At 40.3% G+C, this 26,414-nt stretch overlaps 1 protein-coding gene across 2 annotated transcripts in view; it reads right to left on the reverse strand.

Moving 5' to 3' along the window:
• Positions 1-5,706: 5,706 nt before the first annotated feature.
• The window catches only part of cplx2b (complexin 2b), a 47,813-nt gene continuing 27,105 nt past the window's right edge, over positions 5,707-26,414 (reverse strand). For both annotated transcript variants that reach the window (XM_061237090.1, XM_061237089.1), the window contains exons 3-4: positions 17,912-18,087; positions 5,707-14,674 (exon numbers count right to left, since the gene is read on the reverse strand). In XM_061237090.1, the coding sequence (XP_061093074.1) occupies positions 14,477-14,674; positions 17,912-18,087 (374 nt within the window). In that variant the 3' untranslated portion in view covers positions 5,707-14,476. The remainder of the gene's footprint in view (positions 14,675-17,911; positions 18,088-26,414) is intronic.

Raw genomic sequence — 26,414 nt, forward strand, 5'->3', positions numbered from 1 at the left:
TTGGAGAACTTGCCACAGTTCTTCTGCAGACTTTGGTTAGCTCCTTGCTTCTGATCTCAGACAGCCTTGATCAAGTTTTTCTGTAAAAAGTAGTCAAATTGTAAAATTGCTTACAGTAAGGAAAATGAATATCTGGAAATCTCAAATGTGTTTTTTTATACTAACAGACACCAAAAAATTCAAATATATATAATAAAGTCTAGGGTGCCTCAGACTTCTACATAGTACTGTATGTATGTATTTTTGATTGATACAGTTGGATATTTCCTGTGCCTTGCACTTGGCTACAGCAATAATGTCCCTTGGGATTTGAAGAAGCAGCCTCCCAGTTGCAGGTTCCTTTCTCTAACACCCAGCTGCACAGCTGGCCATTGCCAAATGTATAACATGATTCAGTGCGCTACAGATGACAACCACCTCAGTTTGCAATTAAACTGTGATGAGCTGAAAACAGAAATAAATACACACTGTCAGCGAGATTCAATATGGGGAGTGCTGGTGGCATCATCTTTGGTAACAGCTGCCAAACTGGAGATTGATGTATGACTGGTGCACTGTATCAGTGGACAGTCAGGAATACCCAAGAGGCTCTGTCCATCAATAGCTCATTCCAGGCCAAAATACTACACTTCCCTTTTGATTTTTAAAGACTGCCATACCTGGAATATGACCTTGTTTACACAAGTTCAAAAGGATGAGTAAAAGAGTAAAGTCATACCCTTGTGCAAACGTTTTTACCCTGCAGAACCTGCTTAGTTATGATTCTGTGCTGTTTGTTTTCTTTGGTGGTGCTGTAGTAGCTTGTTGCACTGCAGTGTTGTCTGTTGTTGTTTTGGCTTTCATAAGGTGTGCTTATTTTTTTCCTAGTTGGTGAGCAGCATAACAATGTCACTGATAGAAGCAGATAGGCCATATCATAGCTGACTAAAAAAACTGGCTGGCTGAAAAAAACAGAGGGTAATCATTGCACAGACACGATACCTGACTCCTTTCAGTGTCAGAGAACAAATAAGGGATGTAATATACTGCTTTAATGAGCTGACTGTTTCCTGAATTAATGCATTCAATTAAAACAAGGGAAGGTCTCAGAGAAAAATACTTCCAGAAATGAACAACTCCTGTCCTTTTCATAAATACCTCAATTAATCTCTAGGTGTCACATGAGCTGCAGTACAAAATGTGATGAATGTTTTCTCATCAGTGAATTTGTGATTCAATTGTTTTTTAAATAATATAATGCCCCTGGATAATTTATGTCACATTATGGATGAAGTGCTGTCCTTCTGGAAAAAAAGAGGAAAGAAAAAACAATGGCCATCAAGAATTTCAAGTCTCACAATAATAATAATTTTATAACGTCTTATTTCCTTGGGTCAGCATTTTGAAGGTAGGGATTAGGATTCACTGTCATATTTTTCTAGTACTATGAACTGAATGACATGCTATCTTTTTGTTGTGAAATAACCATTATGCATTCTTTATATAATTCTGATATACTTGTACATTCATGTGTGTTTCCTTGCCAACCGCTAGTAGATTGTTTTCGTGCTTCACCTCACTGGCAGAAGGTGGATAGGTATCTGTTCTCTATCATTTTCTCTGCTTGCCAGCACGCCCAGTAGCTACAGCATGTTCCCTACTGCTTCCAAGCTGTAGGCTGTATTCAGAGACTTGTGTTGTGCTGGTAGTTCAGTTATATTCAGCTGTGTTCTCACATTCACTCTGCTGTTTCTTTCATTATCCAGCTATTATGTATCCACGAGCGATGTAGTAGCCTCTTTGATCCAGTCCCCTCACGCTTACCCTGCTGTGCACTAATCTCGGGTTTCTGCTGGCCTCACTCTGTCTTGTGCCACTTACTGCACAACAGTTGCTGTGAGCAACAGGCTAGGGACAGTTGCCTCAGTTTATTTACTGGGAAATCAGACTGCTCTTATCATTAGAGACATCCAGTTATTAGAGAGTCGTATCCTGCCTTTTATCTACAGCCATGCGCAGTGTTGCAGAGATCAAAGAGTGCTCTTTCTATGCTATGGCGGTAGTACAGCATTAAATCTGTAAAAACTGCTTGACATTTATGCGAGAATGGGTGGTTGCTGCAGATACACCCCTGTTCGAAAGAGGAAACAAACACAGGAAACTTCTGAAATCTCTATTTCATTTTGATATTTTAGATATGGTTGCATTTGAAAATGATTTGTTCATGGTATCCCTGCCTTTGATCATTTATTCTATTAATGCCTTTACAATAATTCCACTGCATGTATTGATCAAACTGAAAATATCGAATAGATGTTTCTTCTAATCCAACTAGGTTGGCACTATCTTTTTCAATAGTCTGGCTTCCTTGTTGAGTGATCTTGTCATAGTCGGTGGATGAGGATAAAATCAGCTACACTGTAAAATGTCCAGTGTTTTTTCAACTCAATCAGAGTACTTATGAGTCCAATAGGGGGCAGATATGGTCCTTATTGGACTCATTAGTAGTCTGATAGAGAGTGAATAAAATCTACTTAAACACTCCACATTTTACAGTGTATGGGGAATTCTGACTCTTCCACTGTGCATCCCTGAAATTAACTAGATAGCCAGCCAAGCAACTAGCACATCTTTCACTCTGCTGTGCTGTGCTCTGCCAGGTACAGTAGGATATGTATTGATCAGTCCAGAAGCACATGAACCTGCCAGTCTTGTAAGCATGTGGAGCCCAATGGCAGTAAAACACTGGCAGCAAAATTCCATGGCAGTGGAGAGCTATTAGACAAGACATTTTTTTGTGCTGCCTCACAGAGTTACTGGCCTGGCTACCCTCACCTCCTCATAGGAATAGATGGCCCCTCTCAACGACACCTCCACTTCATACCATACCATAACATACCATACCATAACATACCATACCATACCATACCATGCCATGCCATGCCATGCCATGCCATGCCATGCCATACCATACAATACCATCCCCACCTAGCAGTTTGTATCTGTACAGCCATCTATGACCCTGTCCATATCTGAGGAGTTCTCACTCTTCTCTCACATGGATACCCTTACATACTATCTTCTTTCCTTCACAATATGATGATCCCTTTAACCCCCAACATAATACTGTCAGTAAGCCAGTTGCCATCCTGGTTCCCATCATGTCATAAAGGGAATTGCTCTCCATTATTCACTACAGCCCAGTGGTTATCTTTTATGATAGCCAATTAAAGGTCAAATTCAATCCTATTTTCAATAGAAACAGTCCCTAGTTTATCATAGGTCAATTAGTTATACAATGTCACAGAAAAGTGTTGCGCAAAACACATCAAGTGTATTTCTTGTCAAGCAAACAAAAGGCAGAGATATTTTCTCCCATATCACCTTTGCCACCAAAGCTATTCATGTTGAAGCAGACACTTTCCATTTGAACTAAATTATCTTCATAACAGCTGAAACACAACTGTCAGTACTTTTATCAAGCTGTTTGCTTTTTCAGTGTCCTTTCAGTTTGGTTATTGCAGACAAGAACAATGGAGCATGATTGCTGCCATTTCAAAGCAGAGTGAACTATATAATTAATCACAAAATCCCATTTATAAGGAAGTAATTATTATAATTATTATGAACAAGTATCCTCCTACTGGAGAACAGAGAAAAGGCCTCTTTTGTGCATTATGCCATTTTTAGAAATGTGTGAGTATAAGGTGTTGATGGGAAGAACCCACTTGGTAGGATGCAGAGGTCAGTTAAAAAAAAACTTTTAAAAACTATTATGCATTGTTCCATTGAAATGGTAAAACAAGTACCATTGTTAAACAGTAGAAACAGTATAGTAGCTGTACTATTAACTTTCATTTTCTAACTGCCTAACTCTGGATTTATTGTGCAGTCCATAAGTATTTGACTGCTTTTTTGTTGTTTTGACTGTGTACTCCAGCACATTCAAATGAAACAATGAGTGTGAGGTAAAGTGCCCTGTCAGCTTTAATTTAAGCGTATTTGCATTCATATCCAGTTATCTGTATGTGAATTGTAACCCTTTTTACCCATTGTCATATTTACTACTTGGTTGCAATTACTTTGCATCACTGCTTGAAGTCTGCGACCCCTAGACGATCACCAGACACTGGGTATACCCCCTGGTGTTGCTCTGCCAGGCCTGTACTGCAACCATTGTCAGTTCCTGTTTGTTTTGGGGGTTTCTTTTCACTGCAAGTGAAAGTGTGTTCAGTTGGATTCAGGTTGGATGATTGACTTGGCCAGTCAAGAACGTTCCACTTTTATTGGCCCTAAAGAAATTTGGTTGCATTAGCAGTACTGTATGTTTGGGGCTATAACACTGCTGCTAGGTGAAGCGCCATGCAATGAGTTTCCAGGCATTTGGGTGAATCTGTGCAGATAACATGCTTCTGTACAATTCAGAATTCATCCTGCTGTTGCTGTCAGTAGTCACATCATCAGTAGTGACAATTAAGCCTATTCCAGTGGCAACCATACATGCTTAAGCAATGACATTACCTCCACCATGTTTCTTTTCTCTTTCCATCTCTTTATTAGAGGATAACCCCTTAAGTATCTCCCCCATTTCTTAACACAAGCTTGAAAATGACATGCCCAAAATAAAGTGGTTTCTATTCTTGAACCCTTTTGACTACAGCATGGGTGCACAATTCCGGTCCTGGAGGGCCAGTCAGTGTGCTGGTTTTTGTTCCAAAAAATTACCTTAGTTTGAGTTTTCAGGCAGGTCTATAAACTATGCTAGTTCACTCCTGCACTTGAGCACAGTAAACATTTTCGCATCCACTTGCAGTCTGTAGCTGTAGCTGCTGCCTATACAAGTGTCAGATCAAGATATGATTGAACAAATGAAAACATTAAGAGCTGAAGTTGGCACAAAATCCTGAAACAGATCGGCCCTCCTTGTGAACCCCTGGACTACAGTAATAATCTTGTCTCTTCTGAAATGTATCTGGTGGGGGAGTCAGAATTACTCTAAATTTTACAAAAACAAAGTTACAGAAGCTCAAACACGGTGGTAGTGGATGATCTTTTTCTCACCGAAAACAGTGGATACAGATGCTTGTGACTGTACCTCATGGGCTTGACAACAATGGAGCCACAGTCTTCAAATGGAGTTTAAGTGTATACCCCTCGTATGCCCAGTTCTTTTTACAGTACTCTGAGTCACATTACAGAGTCTGGGTAGAAGCAGGAACATTTTACAGGTGAACTCAATTAGAGACACCCAAAGATGTTGAGATAATGAAAGAAATAAATGACTTTCGGAGATCTATAGGGGATAGGATTTTGGGGATAGGAAAAACCAATGGCATGTCAGTATGTTTGGAGACATGGAACACAATTAGATTAGATCAATTTCAGATGGAGATTATGAGAAGTCATTTTCATCGGCTGACCTAAAATTTAGCATACCTGCTTTTTTTCTTAGGTCTACACCACTGGTCATACAGTATTCGTGGCTTGTATAATCTGCATTGAATGTTCTCAAGAAGTAAAATATATACCTAACATTAATTCGTTTTCTATTAATATAATATGCCTTGTAGCAGAATGATGCTCATATACTTGCTGAGGGGTTGCTCACTTCATTAGACTTTCTTATGTACAGTATGTCAGATTTAGATTGGCGTTGCATAACACCATGTGTCGCACTTTGGAAAAAAAAAAACCAGTAGCTTCATGTCACAATGAAGACACAGTCTCTTTTATGAAATCACTTTATTAAGTTCATTATGCATTAAATCTCCAAAAATGATGCTTTAGCTCCATAGATGTGACAATTCTACAGTGATTTGGTTATACATACATTATATGACATGCAGTAAAGCAAATATCTTATTAATTCACGTGTTTAATTACATTCTCAGCTCCCACACCCTGAAATAAAATAAAACAATTGTTTTAGGATGGCATATTATTTATTTATTTATTTATGTTTAACGTAATCCCTTCAACTTTATCATAAATGTATTTAATAAAAAACAAAGACAAAGACACACATAATAGAACAATTTGACATATAGTAACGGTGTCTACATGATGGACTTCACAGGCCTTCTACTTCTGTTCAAAGTAAATTCAAAGATATATTCTAGTGCAAATTGTGAGATACTGGAATGTATTAAAGTTTTGTGGTCATTGTCTAACCAGTGTGTGTTTGGGGAGTGTTTTTTGCCAGGCATTTGTGCAAATGTCACTGTACAAAGAATTTAGCAGTGACATTTATCATCACTGACCAATTTTCATGGCAGACTGTGAACACACATCAAGGTTTGTTTGGCAGGTCATAGTGTGGCTAGTTTTCTGCTATTCTCCAGAACCGGTGAATTGATTAATGACTAAATGATTAATGTGTAAAGAAAAATATAAAATTTATATTGTTAATATAAAATAAACATTGCATCTGAATCTTCTGGTTCGGATGTGAATTTAAAACATGTGGCCAAGATGAAATACATATATGGACCTATGTATATCTAGTTTTGTACATATCCATAAGATCATTTATATCTACAGCAAACTCAAGGAGACTATCCGGTGTCTAATGCAAATGTTTACAATGCACACATACAGATGAATGGAGATTTTTTAAATTTTGTGCAGACCTGAATCAAACAGAGATACAATAAGAAACCATGCATGCCACTCTGCAATGTTTTTTTGCCCTGATTTGTGCAACCAAAATACATTGCATCTATAAAAGGACTCATTTTCAGAAGAATCCACTTATGTATTGGTCCACAATATCACATATGAAAACAACTGTAAATAACATATCGTCTGAAATGTTTATCATCTAAGCTGAATTAATTATTGAACATTTAACTCAACAGTGTCCACACAGAGTCAGATAAGTGATAAAGTTGAGAGGGTTATTGACAATTCTATGAATCATATTTAATCTGAAATATGATCCTCCCCCTAACCCCTACCCCTAACATCCCCTATATCTTCCCCATTCCATAGAATGAAAATAAAATGTTTAACACTAGAATAAAACATATGTACAAGTCTCTTTCTATTCACACAATTTTGCTTGTATGTGCCTAGTTTTGTACAGTTTGTTTAAAATATACATTTTAAAGTTGATTTCAAAAGACATTTTAAGTGTTTACAAGCAGACACACATATGGGTTCAGGTAATGTATTCTCCCAGTGGATCCAACATTGTATGTTGTGCAGTTTAAAAAACTGTTCAGTTTGAAATTTTTTAATTTAGCAAAGTAACTAATCATCATTCTCAGACAGACACACATGTCAACAGTGCTGTATTGATTAGTGGATATTTTATTTCCTGACAACAGAAACCGTTTACAAAATCCCATGCCTAAATGTCTAAATCTGCCCTACAATGAACCTTGATAAATATTTCCTTTTGAAAAAAACCCCAATAAACTGCCACTAGGTACTGCAAGCTTGTTAAATAATTTTCACTACTTTGTTTTGTCCTTATTTCTATTCTGAAAGGAGGAACAACTTCACTGTCAATTGTTTCATAGCATTTGGTAATCTGTAATCCTCCTTTCACACATATCAATCAAAGGGAAAATTTATGAGACCAATGTGTTTCTTTCCACAAACATGGAAGAAAACACATGCAGTGCACAGCCAAGTTCCCATCTGCATTGTGCTGCTTGGTTTACCCCACCAGTCTGGCTCACACAACACAACACTATTACAGCCTGACCAGACTATCCCCATTTATAAGTCATTCTGAAGCACCAGAGAATTCAAACGCAGGCCCGCCCCTCTCTGTGACCTATTCGCTCCCGTTTCCGGCTAACCTGATTACTCAGCTCTGCTCCAGCCACCTCCTGCAGTGCATCTCTTGATGACCTGCTCCAAACTTGAACCTTTCCTGCTATTGCTGGTGGAGGGGTGAAAATGTCAGGTCCCCTCTTCTATTAATCACCCCTTCAGGTCTCTCCTTCCCCACCTGCTGATTTCCACACACAAAATGAGCAATGCTATGCAATGGCGAGGGTGAGGCGCGAGTGGGATGGAAGATGTGGTGAACTCGTGGTGAATTCGATGAAAATAGCCCTTTACAAATGCAGTTTACTCGATTCCATTCTCAGCTGAAATGGCAGAAAGAAACACTGAAAGACACTAATGGGATATGGCTGTTTATCCTGTTAGAAGAAGCCTTATTCCTGTTCTGGGTCAGAGTTGGGCGACTGGCCACTGAGACTACATGTGCAAGATGGATACATTCCCCCCAGAATGACTTCTGCAGCATTGTGAGATATTGCAACAACACTGTAGAAATACATTGACAGTCAACTGGGGCCAACCCTTTGCTCAGATGCAGCCCAACTTACCCAACCCTACTCCCCAAACCTTGTCCATCTTGTACCACCATGCTCCTTCACACCCTGTTCATCAATATTCTTTCTGTATATTTCTTTCAACTACTAGAGTGAGCTACATGGCAGCTATAGCTTTACCACTGAAATGTCAAAACAAATAATTATAATATATAATTTTTTATACATGTTTTCCAATAATTGAGGAAGGGCACCAACTAGATTCCGTTTCTCGCCTTTGCAGCTTGATTTTCAATACCAAACGAAATAATTTTAATAGTCCAGAAAGAAAGAAGAAATGTCATTTTGTGCTGAATATCTAAAATGAAGCATCTGCAGATACAGAATTAAATCTTATCATCTATCATCGGTCTACCCCTTCCCTCAAAAAAGAACCGTAATAAAAAAGAGCAAGGAAAATAATCTAAATGAAAATCACTCAGATTGTCATTTCAGCCAGCGATGTAACACGTGCCCTTCTATCTCCCGCAGACTGAACCGGGGCCAGATTAGTCAGCACAAGCACATCAGGCAGCTCTGCCCTACCGGCTGAAAGTGGCCATTCCTGGATTAATCTGAATCTGTCCTTCTCCTCAGCTGAACTTTGCAATAGCAATTTCCCCTCTCAGCACTCCCGCTGACGAACGTAGGGGCTATATCTCCCAGAGCAGGTGGCTGCACTCACACCTTTCTCACCCGGTGTAATGAGCCCTTTATTGGAAGGAAAGCAGGAAAGTACTGGGCTGTGTCCCTTGAAATAGTTTTGCAATGGGAGTGAAATAGAGCGAGTCGGCTTGGCTTAAATGCCCATTCACTGCCCCGTGACTCACTGCACCCATTTGTGCACCAGTTTAAGAAATCTCTCACCTGCTACTGATAACAACACAAGTACGGGATTATGGGATGCTTAGTTTAGTACATTTGTTAAAGCCAATAGCCTCGAGGTGACGTAGGTTGTGCACATTTCGAATAGTACCGCGCACAGTAGGCTCTCTAATGTGAGTGGGAAAAACTCTTGAGCTAGACAGCAGCCTGGTTTTTGCACAACTCGTTCAGCCCTTTCGCCCCTGCTGTGAGACAGACACATTGACAACACTGAGAAACAACGACTCTGTCACAATCTCACCAAGAGCAGCATGATATATACTGCATATCTAAATATAAAAAAACTGATTTACAATTTAATCAGATGATCGACAATTCTTTCTGTTGAGTATGTCATGTCTAATAGACAATTCGCTATTTGATTTACTGAAATACATCCACTATGTGATTGCTGTAGGCCATTTTAGCAGCATTGAATGATATTAACAATATGACTGTAATTATGACAGAAAAGCCAATATATTTCTAATATATTGTCACTTTTTTCAGAGGAAATGTGTGAAGTTTATTTTCCCCATGAAGATGTAAATGGAGAAAAGGAAAACAGATCTTGCTTTCAATGTATGAATGGAGTCTCCCTAGAGTACACAAGCAAGTCATTCAGCCACTGTTTCTAACTCTCCTGCTTCATTGGGAAAACTGTACCACACTGAGAGACAAACAGCTACTGATTTTAAAGAATTATATGTTGTTTTCTTCCCCAACATATATTTGCAAAAAAAAAAAGAATGTAGATAACTCCAATAAGTCTGCGTCCCTTGTGTCTTATTTGCAGGTGATTATGACAAAAATGTTTTATACCTGCTAGCGCAATGGCCTTTTCATAACCTTTATTCATATCAAAGCAACACACTTCAACTGAAGTTCACCTCTGGCTTTTGAAGCATTATCATTATCATTATCACCAAAAACTCTCAACAGTGCGATTGTGAGGCTAACTGTTTCTGTACACATTTCTGATTTCTCATTTTACAACTCCTCGGTGAAACCTATACTTCTTCAGAAACTCTTGATTACAGCACTACTGGATTCAGTAAATGGTTTCTGTTGTTGGCATAACGATTAAAAAATATGAATTTGGGTCTGTATTTACATGTAATTTAGATTTATTTACCATTATTGGAATGTAGAAGCACTGAAAAACATGTGGCGTGATCTGAGCCCGTGCTCTCTGTCATACTTTTGAGGAGAGCTAGGGTTAGGTTTGAGCACATTGGATAGATTAAGAGACGTCTACAGTACTAACAGGGACAAGAATCAGCAACATGGAGTTTACATCAAATACGGACACACAGACGCACACATACATATACACATAAAATACAATACATACAGAGACATCATCACTGTGGCTTTTTTCTTTTTTAAAAAGACATCATTTTTCAGATGAACTATTTATAGTGTATGTATATACACACATAAATACATACATACATACATTTAATATATAATGAGAGAGAGTCAGATGATTGATAGGTAGATAGTGTCAATAGACAGAGCTTTTCTTTACAGGAAACAGATGAGACTAAAAGATCTCCCATTCCGGTTTATACTTTTTTTACTGTTTCAATAAATTATTGCAGTCTAAACAATATGGCTTTAACTAGTTAAAGGATCCACACAGCAAATAAAAAGGAAAGATTTCAAAATGACAAATTCTCCCACCGATGGAAACTTTTTAGCACATTACAGGCTGTATCTCATATACACTTTTCATGTCACAGCTGGTGCACGCTGGAGATAATTTCTAAATAATTTGAAATAATTGACTACTACTGTTTGAGTTCAACTCCATGTTATATGTTTTGATGTTTTGGTGATAAATCTAATTTAATTTAAATACTGGCTTTAGCTAGGTGCTGAATAGACGAGTACAACAGCGTCACCTAGCAGATACAGTAGTTTCCCCTAGCATCATGCTTAAGTAGTTTAGGAGCTAAGTTTAAATATAAATTTCTTTACAAACTCTAGATCTTTGTTTACATTATTTCTGAAATAAGACTCATATCTGACAGGTACTATAATACATTTATCACATGATAACTACAAATTTCAAGGCATACAGTTGATCAGGGAAATGTCTTGGACCCTGCATGTTTTCCAGCTTTATTTTACATGCATCAAAACTAACAATACTAAATGTAAACTGTTCGGTCTCTTACTTTCTTGCTATTTAATTGGACAGTGTAAGGTATAGTGACTTTAAGATGGTGTATTGTATACGTATGTTTTTAGGGCAGATTTATTTGACATTTGTTGCAGTATGCACTGCCAGTAGTATATGTTTACGTTAGTTTTGCTGTTCAGTCTAAAATAAATGTTGCTTTTATATACTCAGTAACGTTTCACACAGCGACAAGCAGCCTACACACCAAAACTATGCCAAAAGAAGTCTCTCTATTTCTAGATTTAAACTCCTTCATGACTGTAACTGGTCTTATCTGTGTAGTGGTTTCTACCTATATGGATTTAATGAAAAAGGGTTTTGTCATGTTCAAAGCACTGCAGTACATATGTTAGCGAAATACTAACATAGCAATGTGAGATATTGTCCATCATTCCCAAGTCCTTTTTAATTATAGGTTTCACGTTTTCAAGGCTATCTGGAACCTGAGATATATGTTTGTAAACTAAATGCATGTGTAAGTCTGTTTCTGCATAACTCAACAAAATGAAGCCCAAATAAATAGTTCGGAGTGATGTGAGCGACACAGGACTTCAAGGTAATTTTTTTGCCCTCTTCTTTGGTCTTGGTGTTAATGAATGCAAATATAAAGGCCCCCACAACATCACTGTCTGTCATTCCACTATTAAAAATATTTTAAAAATATTTGTATAACATTTATAAGTCCAGTTTCTGAACTGAATGTATATGAACAACTTAAATGCAATAAGCTGTGGGTGAATCATTTAATAAACATGGTTGCAGAATCACGGGCTGAAGTAACTGCACTGAGTTAATGTATTAATCAAAATAACTATTTTTATTTATACTGAAGTTTTTTTTTTATTGTCCACTTACTCAGACCTAGGTGAATATTGCATGAATGAATTGCAAAATGCATATAGCAATGTATTTCATAATTATATAATGGGACAGAAACAGTGAGTAAAAGATCAATTGAGGGAACATTTTAAAAAAGTGGATTCCCTCTCTTTAAAGGTACATGGCACTCAAAGGTTTGGAATGGTACAGGCCATGGATGTTCCAATGGCAAACCTGTGAAATAAGAACTTGTTTTGTGGCAGTTTGCATTCATCTAACCAGACTGTAACCTATTTTCAATTAACTGATCCGTATTAAAACTTATAAGACATCACACTTTTTGCAGATTTCTTTGACTGGACTGGAGAGGTCCGTGTGTAAAATGAGATGAATCAATAGGAAACAATGTAAACAGTCATTACATAAATCCTATCTACAGTTTGGCAGTCATCAGATTTCATGGCATATTACTTTCTCATTTTGCACATGAGCTAAAACAGGCACATATTAAAGTGTAATTATATAACTACTAAAAATAAAACATTAACATTAAAATGCATTAGGTTCATTGGGACAAGGGCACTCAAATTGGAATTTTAATTATTTTATTGGCAGTATGCCACTGTTTATGAATCAATCTAAAAATCTTCGTCCACCCCTCTCTGCATTGTTCACTGATATAAAAAATGCAATATATCCATTACGGTATGCTTATGTACGTAACGTGGCAGGTGAAATGCAAAATGACATCATATATCGGCTACTTCCACATCTGAGCAGTGGTCGGGTTTGATTGTCTTTGGGACTGTGCTAACCATTTGTAGGAAAAGATAATTTAAACAGTATACAGGAAATGCAGTTGCATTGAAACCAGTGACAGATGAACATATACGTAATTTTCATTTCCAGCAGTACAAATTAATTCTCATATCAAGTGTAACATGTACGGCTAGAAACCAAAAATAATTCCTTTTAAAAAGTTCCCTCTCAATAATTTTGTTTGTTTACCTGGTTTGTTATAAACAGTGAAATGTTTCAGGCATGTTATTCAATCAAGAACAAAATCTATTTTTGTTCTTTTGAATATATTTTACTATAAAACCCATACATAATTCCCAATCCTGACCAGGGAAAAAAGGGGAAGTTTGGAATTTGGTAGCCGATTGATGATAACCTAAACACTTTGGCTTTGAAAAGCAACTGAAAACTTTTAAAAAGAACAATATTAAATACAGCACGTGAAGCTGAAGGCAAAACAGCACAGCCAGCAAACAAACATTTAAAAACATTGAGCTTCGTTAGAATGAGACTGGAGGGACTGTATGTCCTTTAATTACCATTCCACTGACGAGAGCCTCAATGTGGCAGAGCGAAAAGAGGCACAAAACCTACGGGAAACTAGCATTATCGCCAAGCACCCGTAGCAACAGCGGATCAGTAAGTCCATTGACCTCAAAACAAAACTCTTACAGAGGACAGCTGGCTCTTTGTATTCCCAAATGAAGCAGCTGGTTTTCTGCCAGCAAGCCATTGGAATTGTTTGGCAGTGTTCTCCAATGCAATTAGAATTCCTCACTTAACCTGCAGAATGACCTGGTCCTGAATTGAGTGGACAGTAACCTTGGACTTTCACATTTTTACTATACCACTTACACCTTATTGTGGAAGTCCACTCACAAAATGAATTTGAGGGGGAAATGCATGAACGAGCAGATAAAACTAAGATGAAGTTATCAAACTAAACCTGAAATGTACTGTACCTCCACATCATAACATATAGCGGTACAATAGCTAAAATCAAGAGTTCTTTAAGCTAATACAAACACAGTCTTTGCTTACACTAATCGGTTTGGTGCCCTCAGATCGTTTACTGCCCAAAAGTAACTGAAAGAACGGCATGTGCCCCACATGATTGCTACCTCTCAGTTTTGCACAGCCCCGTAGTGCAATAACATAATGACAAATCAATGTAGTGCCCAGCTCAGCTAGATTTCGAGATGGGTAAATTCTTGGTCTGGACTGATTGACTGTTGAAAAGAAATAAGCAAGAAAAACAGAAACAAATAAATAAATAAATACAAATAATGAATTAAAAAAACAAAACAAAGAATTGCAAAGACAATGACTATTTTCTTGACTTGCGGTTGATGTGGGTCTGATTGTGTCTTTTCTCTGGCAGTGTGAAATAAGAAGGAAAGCCTGTCGAGGCCGCGGATAGGCTGTGTCGGCAGGAGCCGCCCCCCTCCCCCCAGGTCTGGGCCTCCCCACCTGACTCCTGGCCTGCGCTGCAGGTGCGTTACTTCTTGAACATGTCCTGCAGTGGGCCAGGCAGGAATTTGAGAACGGTGTCCAAAATGCTCTCCTCGTCCTCCTCGTCTTCGTCCCCGCACCCGGCCGGGATGGCCTTCTTGGGCCGTGTCAGGGAGCCCTCGCACGCCTGCTCCATGGCGGCCTTCTCCTCCGCCTCCTTCTCCTCTTTCTTCTTCAGCCCGTACTAGATTAAGAAGGCACATTGGGGAGAGGGGGTCAGCGTGGGTCTGTACACACACTGGGGTGTCGCAGATGAGGTCAGAAAGGGGGTCGCAGAATTGAGTCAGGACCGGAGGAGAAGCAGCTGCTTCTCTGGCACCGCTAATGAAACTCCCAGAAATATAAAAAAAAAAACTGTTGGAAAGATTGTGGTGATTTTCTGACTGTGCTTGGTTTCATGGACATCATTCTATTTGTCTCCACTGTCTCCATCTCTCTCTCTCTCTCTCTCTCACACACATACACACTCAAAATCAGACACGCACGCACACACACACACACCCACGCATGCACACACACATTCACGCACATGTGCACACAGAGGCTATCGATTTGTTTACTTGCCACGGCACACAACATTGTGTCTGACCAGTGAAGCATGCCGCGCCATTAGACTTCAGTGTGGTGACCTCTGCAGGAGCCACATGATGAAGTCTGGGACTGCATTTGTTGTGCAGCTAAACAAGCAAACAAACCCACCTCCAGCTGAAACAAGAAAGTCTCATCGGTGTTAGCATACAGTATGGCCCGGGTTATCAGCTCACATGTAACACAGTGTAATTGTAATGTCGACTGACCTGCGAGAAGACTGTTAAATTGACATTTATATGAGCTTTAGCTCCTGAAGTTGTTGGCACTATGTTGGTCTCGCAAAAATGTTTAAAATATATATATTTCCTCACATAATGAAATACTATTTTATATTTACAGCTCCTCACTTCCACATAAATCATCTGAATGGCATTAATATATTCATCAAGAAATTTTAATCAGGCCTAAGATATTTTATTGCGCACACACTTTGTATATTGGAACATTTTTTTTTCAGCGCTGTAAATTATGAGGTTTTTCATTACATTTACTGGTTGGAAATGGAAGTCCAGGTCCCAGGGGCATTTCAGCACTACATGTCTGGCTACAAATATACAGTCATAAGATATGTGTATGAAAGGCATTTATATCAGCTCTATATCTACAAATAATTTCCGGAGTGTTTCTAGGTTTTCCAGATCCTCCTCACTGAGATGAGAGAGGGTATGAAATCACACCTTTGTCCTTTATCAGAGGTAGATATATTGATAAATAAGAAATGGTATTTAGTTATTGCTTCACTGCTACCTCAACCATAATAATTTCCTGTAGTGAGGCTGTGCAAAAATTGCCTACACACACTAAAGTATTTGAGAAAACATTATTTATTTTCATGTGAAATCACACAGCGTTTGTTAACAGTTCCCTGCTCTGTAAATGCAATTACATATATATAATAGTTACTGCATGTGGGCCAAAATATTAATATTCATATGGCAACAATAATCAAATTTTTCATTTGCAGACGAATTGGTCGAGAATCTGTCTTTTCAGGAATTTCACAGTGAATGCCTGAGTGAATTTGTTATGTGTGTTTCTAAAATGAGGCGGCACGGCTGGTGCAGTGGGTAGCACTGCCGCCTCACAGCAAGGAGGTCCTGGGTTCGAATCCCCGTCGGCCGGGGCCTCTCTGTGCGGAGTTTGCATGTTCTCCCCGTGTCTGTGTGGGTTTCCTCCGGGTACTCCGGTTTCCTCCCACAGTCCAAAGACATGCAGGTTAGGCTGATTGGAGAGTCTAAATTGCCCATAGGTATGAGTGTGTGAGTGAATGGTGTGTGTGCGCCCTGCGATGGACTGGCGACCTGTCCAGGGTGTATTCCAGCCTTTCGCCCAATGTATGCTGGGATAGGCTCCAGCCCCCCTGCGACCCTGTTCGGGATAAGCAGGTTCAGATAATGGATGGATGGATGGATGGATGGATGGATGTTTCTAAAATTGTTGCCACTCTGTAATAAAAGAACCAGGAGAGCGAAAGAGAGCAAGAGAGAGTGAGAGAGAGCGAGAGACAGAGCAAGAGAGAGTGAGAGAGCGAGAGAGAGCAAGAGAGGGCGAGCAAGAGAGGTATAGAGAAGGAGAGAGAGCAAGAGAGTGAGAGAGAGAATGTGAGAGAGAGAGAGCAAGAGAGGGCGAGGGCGAGAGAGGGCGAGCGAGAGAAAGCGAGAGAGAGAGAGCGAGCAGTGACAGTGATTTATTTTTTCACCGGACTCTGTTTTAATGGCGACGAGCAGGCAGCCACTCCGGCACCAGAGGCCCAGACAGCCGTTGTCACAGAGACGCAGAGCAGAGAGTGGCAGGGTAGGAGGGGCAGCGCAGGGCAGGTCAGGCTGGGCGGCTGACACCCGGCCACCGCTGGGCATGTTCTTCATGTTCGGCTCCCTGTTAGTCACATCAGAGCGTGTACCAGCAGCCCTCTCACATTCATCAAAGAAACTTTCCCTGGCGCCCTAACACTGACAGCCCTAACACTGACACCAGCCCAGCAGGACATGAATTTCTTAAGTACCTTTGATATCCAATGCAACCCAACAAACTGTCCTTCGGCATGCCATCCACCCATGTCAAATTGTTCTAATGTCTGAGGTCCAGAGGCTCTACCAGGGTTCTAAGTGCTTAAATTAAGGATGCTTGTATGCGGGTCACATGCCAGTCTGACGCTAATTTGGCTTGACATGGGTGTAAAATATGGATGACCACTTTACTTTCAGAGGAGTTGATTTTATTTTGCACGAGGATACTTCATAAAACCGCAGCCCCACACAGCGAGAAATTAAAATCTTCCCAGACGCTTGGAGGTTGTAGCAGGGATGGAAATTGACAGAACAAAACTCTTCCATACATGGACGGTCCTTTATTGAACGGACCACAGAGTGATCTGCAATATCTTCCTATATCAGGGGTCATCAAATCAGTGGTTTTCCATCCTCACTTTACATTGGAGTCAGGTGTGAAGACAGTCTGATTACTCAGTAGAACTAATGGTTCAGCTAATTACCTAGGAGAGAAGACAACCAGGGCCAGATTTGGATTCTAGGTCCAGATTTGATGACAGCTGCCCTATATGATGAGTCAGGACGACAGACCCTTCGATAATTGATGATTCCTACTTGTTATTTTAGCTTGCATGAATTATTCACATTGAAAACCACAGCTCATGTATATAAAATGACATTGCGTTCTGTGCAAGACGGGCAACAACACACCAGGGGTTGCTTTGCCCAGCCCTTGACTGAGCTGCAGCAAGTCAGACTCCATGGGCCATGCATAGGTCATACTGTGCATAGTTCACCCCTGTCTCACTGTGGTTTAGCGCGTCCTTCACAGAGACACTGACCTTGTCACGAATGGTCTGTCGTACTTTCTCCCTCTCCGCCTCCATCCGGGCATGCTTGGCTTTCCTCTCCTCCTCCTGCTGCCTCAGGGCCTCCTGTCTCTCCTCCTCCTTCTTCTGTGCGTCTGGGTCTTTCTCCTCCTCCCCCCCCAGCATCTTCCCCATGTCTTTGGTGGCCCCTGGGAGACACAGAGTCGCAGAGCACGTTATGTTCCTTCACCAAACCCACAGAGCTGGAAGCCTGTGCCACTACTTCAGAGTTTGGGATAAGGACAAATCCCAGAGAGGAAGCAAAAGTTCAACATCAGAAGTACAAGTACACCCCCCCCCCCCACCATACACTACAAGTGGTGTAAATGCTTCACATTTCTCACATACAAGCACAACCCTGCCCTCAAGCCATCTGAATTAAATATTGCAAACCAAACAACTAAACACAGCACGTTATATTCATCCATCTATATAAATGGGCACACACAACACTTTGATTAGATATTTGCAGTCATAATTATGATCTGGGGAACATAACAATAACAGTAAAAAAAGGCTGGCATCGCTTATGAATGGGAGAGGAAGGTTAATATTTCTCAACGTGCACTGCCCCTGTAAAACTGAAATGAACTGAATGAAGTAAATTAAACATAGCCAGTTATTAAGATCTATACACCTTAATTTCTTAAGTTGCACACCAACCTGCTGCAATGATTACTAGTTCATTAACAGGCTAGCAACCATTTAAGGACAGATCTGTCCTTAAGGTTACAGGTGACAGAGAGCGAATAACTACTGCTCTCTATTCACAACATGAAACCCTTTGCCTTTTGACCATAAAATATTACTGTGTGGGCACAGACATAAAAGGGCATTTCTTTGTCATTATTATGGCTTCTTAGCAAGATTAATTCAATTTTAGCCCTTACTCCCAGACTTTACCTTTTATCTTAAATCTTATATCTTCAACTTTGTGATCTGGCCTTTTCATCAGCCTTTTTTCGGTGCTCCACTTGATTTCGTGGCAGATGCTTTTTAGTGTTAATGGAGGTACGTGGAATTTCATGGTGCATTTTCGAAGTGCAATAACCATGGTAATTATCTCCATATCTCAGACCACAGTCTCAAATGCATGAACCAGGGCAAGCGTTCTGTGTATCATAGGGGAGCACGGGGCATATATTCTCACACTTTTCACCCTTTCTTACATTTCTTGGGCCCAATATATCACAATGGATTAAATGTCATGCAAAATGAAGGACTGAAGTCTCAGGCACATATTCTTTATTAATTACATCTTCATATCTCATTTCAGTACAGAGTAATAGACCGTTAAGTAGAGGGTGGGCATTTGTGACAACTAGCCCATCAGTGGGTAAGTTGTCACATTGGATTTTCCCCCCACAAATAACAAAACCAAGTCATTGTGAATATTGATTTTTTTTTCATTTAAAATGAAAAACCAAATACAACTTCATCAAAGGACAAGCTGGGCTGGATCTGGATCTTAATGTCAGAGGCAATTTTCTGGAATACAGTTTGTGTACAGTTTATATCCCTCTTAAGGCATCCATGTGCTCCCTAAATTCTGTTATTTGTAAGTGTTTTGTATTTATTTTGTCATTCTCTGTAGTCCAGAGTCTTATCAAAGTCTGTCTGCTCTTACTGCAGACCAGTTCTGTTTTGAACCAACAGAAGGCAGTATAATGTACTTTTGCACTGAAGAGAGGGCAAACCCGCATCCTTGTTTTCACCAAGAGCATCCCTGGCCTTACACAGGGGTAGAAAATCAAAATATGACCCTGGGCCAGCATTGTGGACAACAACAGGTTGAGTGTGTGAAAACTGTATGCAGACCATAAGTGATGAAAACTTGTTCATCTTTTCACTGACATAAATGTTCCATTCAGTCATGTACTGGGTGTAAACTGCATGACTGCAGTGTAACTTTATACATATAATTAATTTAAAAAATCTTGAGGCATGTTCAAACTTATTTTTGGCTGCAGTAGCCCCACAGGCGGCAGGCTCCCTATGTTGGTTCTTAAGGAAAACTACAAATCTTAATGGTCAACCAACAAATCTGTTCAAAAGCAAAGATACATGCAAATACTAGATTGGACACAAACTTGTAATCCCACAGTGACATAGAGTGTAGTCTGCTCTATCGCTTTTATTAATATACTATTGATGTACAAATACAAGTTAAAATAAATATGCATATGACCTTCATCCAGGGCTCAATATTCAGATCACTGATTTAAAGACCTGATTGGGTGAATCTAAGAGCCAACCATTTCCAGCCCCTGGTACCATAAACTATAGCGAGAAACATGCCGTCTAAAATATTCAGGTGTCCTTCAGGGCACCCTTTAATATATAAACACACTTTTATCACTTTTATCTCTTTTGTCACTCTCGTCCTTTTCCCTCTCCCTTTGTTATTCCAGTATGTTACATCACTGTATTGAGATCATAAGTGCCTATAATTATAACCTCAATCTTTCTGCATCAATGAATGTTTCCATGACACCGCTGACAATGAACAATCCTGATGAAGGACACTTATATGGACGTGAGAACTTCTAAGTACGTACATGGAAGATGCAGGCAGCTAATTGTCATGGTCCACTCATAATATGCCAAATGTGCCTGAGGACATAACATAATATATAACATAACATAATGTGATGGCGAGGCCATTCAGCTCAGCACTATCCCTAAGTGTACCTACTGCTTAGTTGCCTAAAAGCAAAATACTATCTAGCACCATATCAAGCCTAGTATTGAAAACCCCCAGTGTTTCTGCCTCCCCTACATATCCTAGCAAACTATTCCACACAGCGACCACTTGCTGCGTGAAAAAATACTTCCTATTATCTGTACGGAATTTTTGCCAATTTCCATTTGTGCCCTCTCATTCTGCTATGTGCCCTCTTGACGTGCTTCAGCCTGCCTTTTACCAATAAGAAATACAGGATATGTGCTTAATTAGGCATACCACAATTCTACCTGCATGTAGCACTGCTTGATATACTGTCCACATACAGTACTGTCAATGAAAGGTATACTTTGAGGAATGGAACTCTGGAGGGACTCCAGATTTGAGGTCTAGCTGGTTTATCCAGCTAAAGCAGTAGTCCTCAATGCAGTCATGTGCCTGACAGGCTGTAACTGAACCCTGGCTATGCCAGTGTTGACTGTAGCTAGGATTCCTGTGGAGCGATACATAATTGTCCACAGAGTTGCCAGGAGAGGGCAGATGGCTTCAGTTGGCAGTGTATTCCCTGCCTCATGGTGCAACAGCAACTCCTCTAGTCAGTCATGTACCTTTGCTGTCTGTCAGGTTTGTAAGATGTGTGGTCTTATTATTATTATTATTATTATTATTATTAGTAGTAGTAGTATTACGTTTGTTAAAATGGGCATAGTTTACAGAAAAGTAGTTTTGTCCTCTGATAATTGACAGTCTGTCCCATTTTCCACCAAAAGGCCGGTGAATCGAGCCTGACATGTCAAGAACGCTTCACAGCCCGCTAAACTTTATTAAAATCCAAGGAGAAAGCAACCAACCTCTTAAGACTGCAGATTTCTCTGGGGCAATGAAAGCAAAGTGAATGCTTTGATGAGGCTTGCCTTTGAAACCCTCAGTGCTGATAAGCAGCAGTGCAGAAAAGGGGGAGGGGGGAGGGGGGGTGGGTAGAGGGGGTGGTGAGGAGTGGCTGGAGGACAGGCAGAATGACAATGACTCGCAGAAGCCTCTCCAAGCATGTGTGTCAGAGGCAGAGGATCTCGAGAGTTACATCAAAGCGTCGGGAGTGTTAGCACAGCCTCGCATCAGCACCATTTCTAACCTCGAGCGCTGGATCTGTTTATGCGGTAATGGGAGGAAACTGATATCAGCACTTATCAGGCTCAAACTCTTCACCCGGGCCAAAGGAACGGGCCTCGATTCTGACTGGTGTCGATTGGGTCGAGAGGGGAATCCGTCCCTCCAATACGGGATCTGCTGGACATAATGCAACGGGTCCTGCAATGAAGGTCATTAAGGGAGCTAAATACTGGAACTCCAAGCAAGCGGACCAGCTGGGCTCATTTCAATCTGCCCCAGGCCTCTAGTCTAGCAGCAAAGTGCCTATGTGGAAAGGTTTGTGCCGAGGCTCGTCGTAAAATCCTACGATCGAAGCATCCATCTCAATTCCTCAAGAGGGGAAACACCCACGATACGCAAATGCGTTTTGGCCATTCGGCGGAGATGCGGTATCCTGAGATCTGCCGGGGCCGGCAGGAAGGGTGACGTAGAAGGCCCAGGGTTAGGGCCAGCCCAGCTGGAGAGAACCACAGTCACCGGAACGGAGTGCGCTTCTCCTCACCGCCTGCCATCTGCCTCGCTGGCAGTGGACACGAGCAACCCTTCACCCACCGCCAGCTCAGGCCAGCAGAGCCCCACACGACCTGTCAGTAACCAGGAGCACGTTCGGCCGGCCTGTAGCGTAATGGTTAAGGTACCTGACTAGGACCCACAAGGTCGGCGGTTCGATCCCCGGTGTAGCCACAATAAGATCCGCACAGCCGTCGGACCCATGAGCAAGGCCCTAAACCCTGCATTGCTCCAGGGGAGGATTGTCTCCTGCTTAGACTAAATCAACTGTAAGTCGCTTTGTATAAAAGTGTCAGGTAAATGATATGTGACGTAATGTAATGTTCTGCTGTATGTCTCACAGCCAGCGGGTGGAGCAGGGTCTCCCGTCCTGAGACTGACCTCACTCCTGCTAATCACAAAGGCAATCAAATGTTCTGTAGCTAAGTGGAAAACAAGGCAATTTCAAAACCACAGATGCTGCTTTTTCTCTCCCTGTTTCCACAGACTCTGCTTTTTTTCTCCCTCTGCTTCTTTTGTAGAACCACTTATCCCTTTATTATCAAATGTCCTTCACATGCTGTATAGTGTGTGACTATATTCTACATATTCTATATGCATGTGCTGATGCGATTGTATCGCAGATACAATTAAAGCGACTTGTGAGTGACTAAAGCAGACTTTAGTGAAACTGCATGTTACACTCTTTACTGATGAAATACACACACTCACACACACACACACATCCCCTCTGCATATTCTGGTGTATCCATATTTAATAGTGGTGCCCTAACTGACTATTAACAGACTCCCTCTGTGTAAAGAATATGAATCAATACCAGCACCAACATAACATTTTCAGAGAATGCACATAGAAATTCAACACAGCAAACACACATACAACCAAAGGCAAGATTACACAGCGTTTGAAGCATTTGTCACGGTACAGATGGGTAATTCATACAGCAGTTCAAAACTGCATAACATAATGTGAGAGATGTGTTTACAGACTACAGTAGAATTTGCACATGAAAGCAGCTGTGGTTGTAGACAACTGGACATTAAAACTTACGGTGGGAATTGGTTATGTACAGCCCCGTGTTGGGTGCCAAATTTTAAAAAAGGAAAGTAGAAAGAAACAAGAAATTATGTGCCACGTGGCGGCTCTCAGTTCAACATCACAATTTTCTCCGCCATATTGACCACATTGTTTTTACTAGACCTCAATCGATGATAAATACCGGACTGCCTGAGTGAATATGAATTATGTATATGACAGTAGAGAGAAAACTATCTTGGTATTGATCTGTTTTTATGGACACAGGCAGTGCCTGGCTGCTGGCCAAGACTCCTGCAACTACCAATGCCAGCTGCATCGAATGAAAATTATAGAAGTTGAATGGGTTTGTCATTGCCTTGCTGAATGGTTAAGCAGCTAAAAAATGACTGCATTGTCTCTCTGTCCTCTGCGAAGGAAAATGGCACTAATGCCATGATATAAGGCCGCTGTCATTTCAACTTGCCAAACATTCTGAATAAAAAAGACTAGATCTTGAATGATTTAAGCATTCAGTTAAATTGAAATGTATTGGGATATCTACATAATCTTGTTATTTTGGCTCAGTACTTCAGCACATTGGATTGGAAACAAAATAATTAATATGAGGGTAAAGTGCAGACTGCCAGCTTCAACTTAGAGGTTTGACTGTGTCAGAGATGCTCTTCTGCATACCACTGTTGTAATGCATGGTTATTTGCATTACTGTCACCTTCCTGTCAGCTTCAACCAGTCTGGCCCTTCTCCTGACCTCTCACTAATAACGTTTTTCTGCATGCAAAGCTGCTTTTTTTTTTTTTTTTTGCACCATTCTCTGCAAACTCTAGAGACTGTTCTGCATGAAAATCTCAGCGGATCAGCAGTTTCTGAGATACTCAAATCACCCTGTCTGGCTTCAACAATCATTCCATGGTTAAAGTCACTTAGATCACATTTCTTTGTGATCTAATTGGCTGATTAAATATTTGTATTAACAAGCTGGTGTACAGGTATACCTTATATAGTAGGATTTTAGGGAAGCAAATCTAATGGGACAATTGGCTGCTTGGCATTTTCTTGGCCATTTGTGTATCACTGCATCATTAGTTCATGCACTAGAAAGCTACTAAAATGTGAGTTGATTATAGTTGTGAAATTTGCATTTGGAGTCTGTTGCAAATAAGTGTCAATGCTAGTGAAGCAGATTATCATAAGACTGATAAATTAGCATACATTTATCAGAAACATAGCCAAAACATTGGGTGTGTCAAATCAACTGTTTGATATATTGGACCACGGAGAATCACTGTAGTGTATGACCAAAGAAAACTTTTACAAAGTAAAAAAGCCTCTTTTCAACTGTTTTCAACTGTTGAACAAAATACAAACCCTCTCCAGGATGTAGGCATAATGGCAGATGTGTACCAGAGAGAAGATTACACAGCACAACTTCTGAGGGTTCACCACAGGATGTAATGTTCCTGTTCTTTGTCTGTTTGTTTATTTTATTCTTGTTATTTATGATTATTGCATATCTGGTTTATTGTTATCCATTACAGTCCTTTGCATTTGTCATCCCCTGTTATGTCTGTGTCTGTATATTTTCGAGCCATAGACAATGGGGGGGGGGGGGGGGGGTCTGCATGCTGCACTACACGGGTGGTTTCGGAGATTTCCAGGTTTCAACGATTCCTTCCCAGTCTCACATTTTTTTACTTCCTGCTTTTTCGCTAGTTCATGTGGTATAGCACTAATCTTACTAATAACAACTAACATAGATATTGTACAGTACTAATTATATTAACTCACTAACTGTCTAACTAATTAACTAACAATCACTTATTTTGGGTAATTTAGATTTAAGCACGTAACTAACTTACTAACATTATCTCCCGTTGCAATTCTGCTCTGTAACGCATCTCTATTCTATCTCTGATTACATGCTTAGTTTCAACTAAGTGTTCGCACCTCCTTCTTGCTATCACTACGTCTCTTAACACTTTGCAAATATCCACTCCCTAATCCGGAGCCATATGTCTTTCATGTGTGTATATGTGCATCCAGTCCACGTTTTTGTTTTCTCCTGTATAATTACCCTATTATGTTCTTCACCTGTTGTCTATTTGTTAGCCCACCTCACTCCTGTGCCCTGTCTAGTTTGTTACCTTCCCTCATGTATTTAAACCTCAGTCTCTGCCTTGTTCATTGTCAGAACGTTGATCTTTATTTAGAGCCGAGTGACCAGTACGCCTATTTATTGAGATTCTTCGCGACAAAGGTTTGCCTGTTTCCGAGTTTGCTTAGCCCCTTTGTTTTGTTTGCACCTCTGATTATTTGGTTTTGGATTTGATTCTTCTGCCTTTATCGACATTGATTTACCTTAACCTTATGTACCTCTGCCTTCTGATTCTCTGGATTTTTGACCCCTGCTTGTTTTTTTTGTTTTTTTTCGACTTTCTTTTTGCATCTCGTTTTGGCTTTGTTGTCTCGTGATCTTTTGGTTTTGGACTGTAATAAAAACCACATTTCGGAATATACCCTGGTCTGCGTTTGCGTCTTCGGAACCGTACATAACACAAGATCAAAATCACTGATAAGCCTCAAGAAGAGAAGGGCCAGGTTAGAATGTGTGAGGAGGCTGTAACTGTAGAAACAAAAAAAGAACTGTAGATTTCTGAAACAAAGTCTATTGGATAGATGAGATAACCTGTACCAGGGAAAGAGGAAAGTGTGGAGAAAGAAAGGTACTGGTATTCGAAGCACTCACACAAAATGGAGGGACAATGCACTGGGGTGCTGTGATTTTTCCACAATCCATTATATTTTGTGCACTATAACTGGAAACCTCCATTTGGGGAAATTATGCCTTGGCTGTTCTGTGGCCAAAGCCCCTCCCCCTTTCTGGTTTACAAAGTGGGGTGTGTCTGTGATTCCAAAAGTTGGACCCAGGAAATATCTCTCCCCATGTAATTTGCCTACATACAATTTTCCAAATATGATTTTTATAAAAACAAAAAAAAAGAGATCACTGAAACATGTTATCAACTAGCGTTTACATTTCGTCCTAACCATTATAACTGCTTATGTTGGCTGAATGTTGGAATGGAAATGTTTTTTTC

Source organism: Conger conger, chromosome 3 (genome assembly GCF_963514075.1).
Source record: "Conger conger chromosome 3, fConCon1.1, whole genome shotgun sequence".
Taxonomy (NCBI): Eukaryota; Metazoa; Chordata; class Actinopteri; order Anguilliformes; family Congridae; genus Conger; species Conger conger.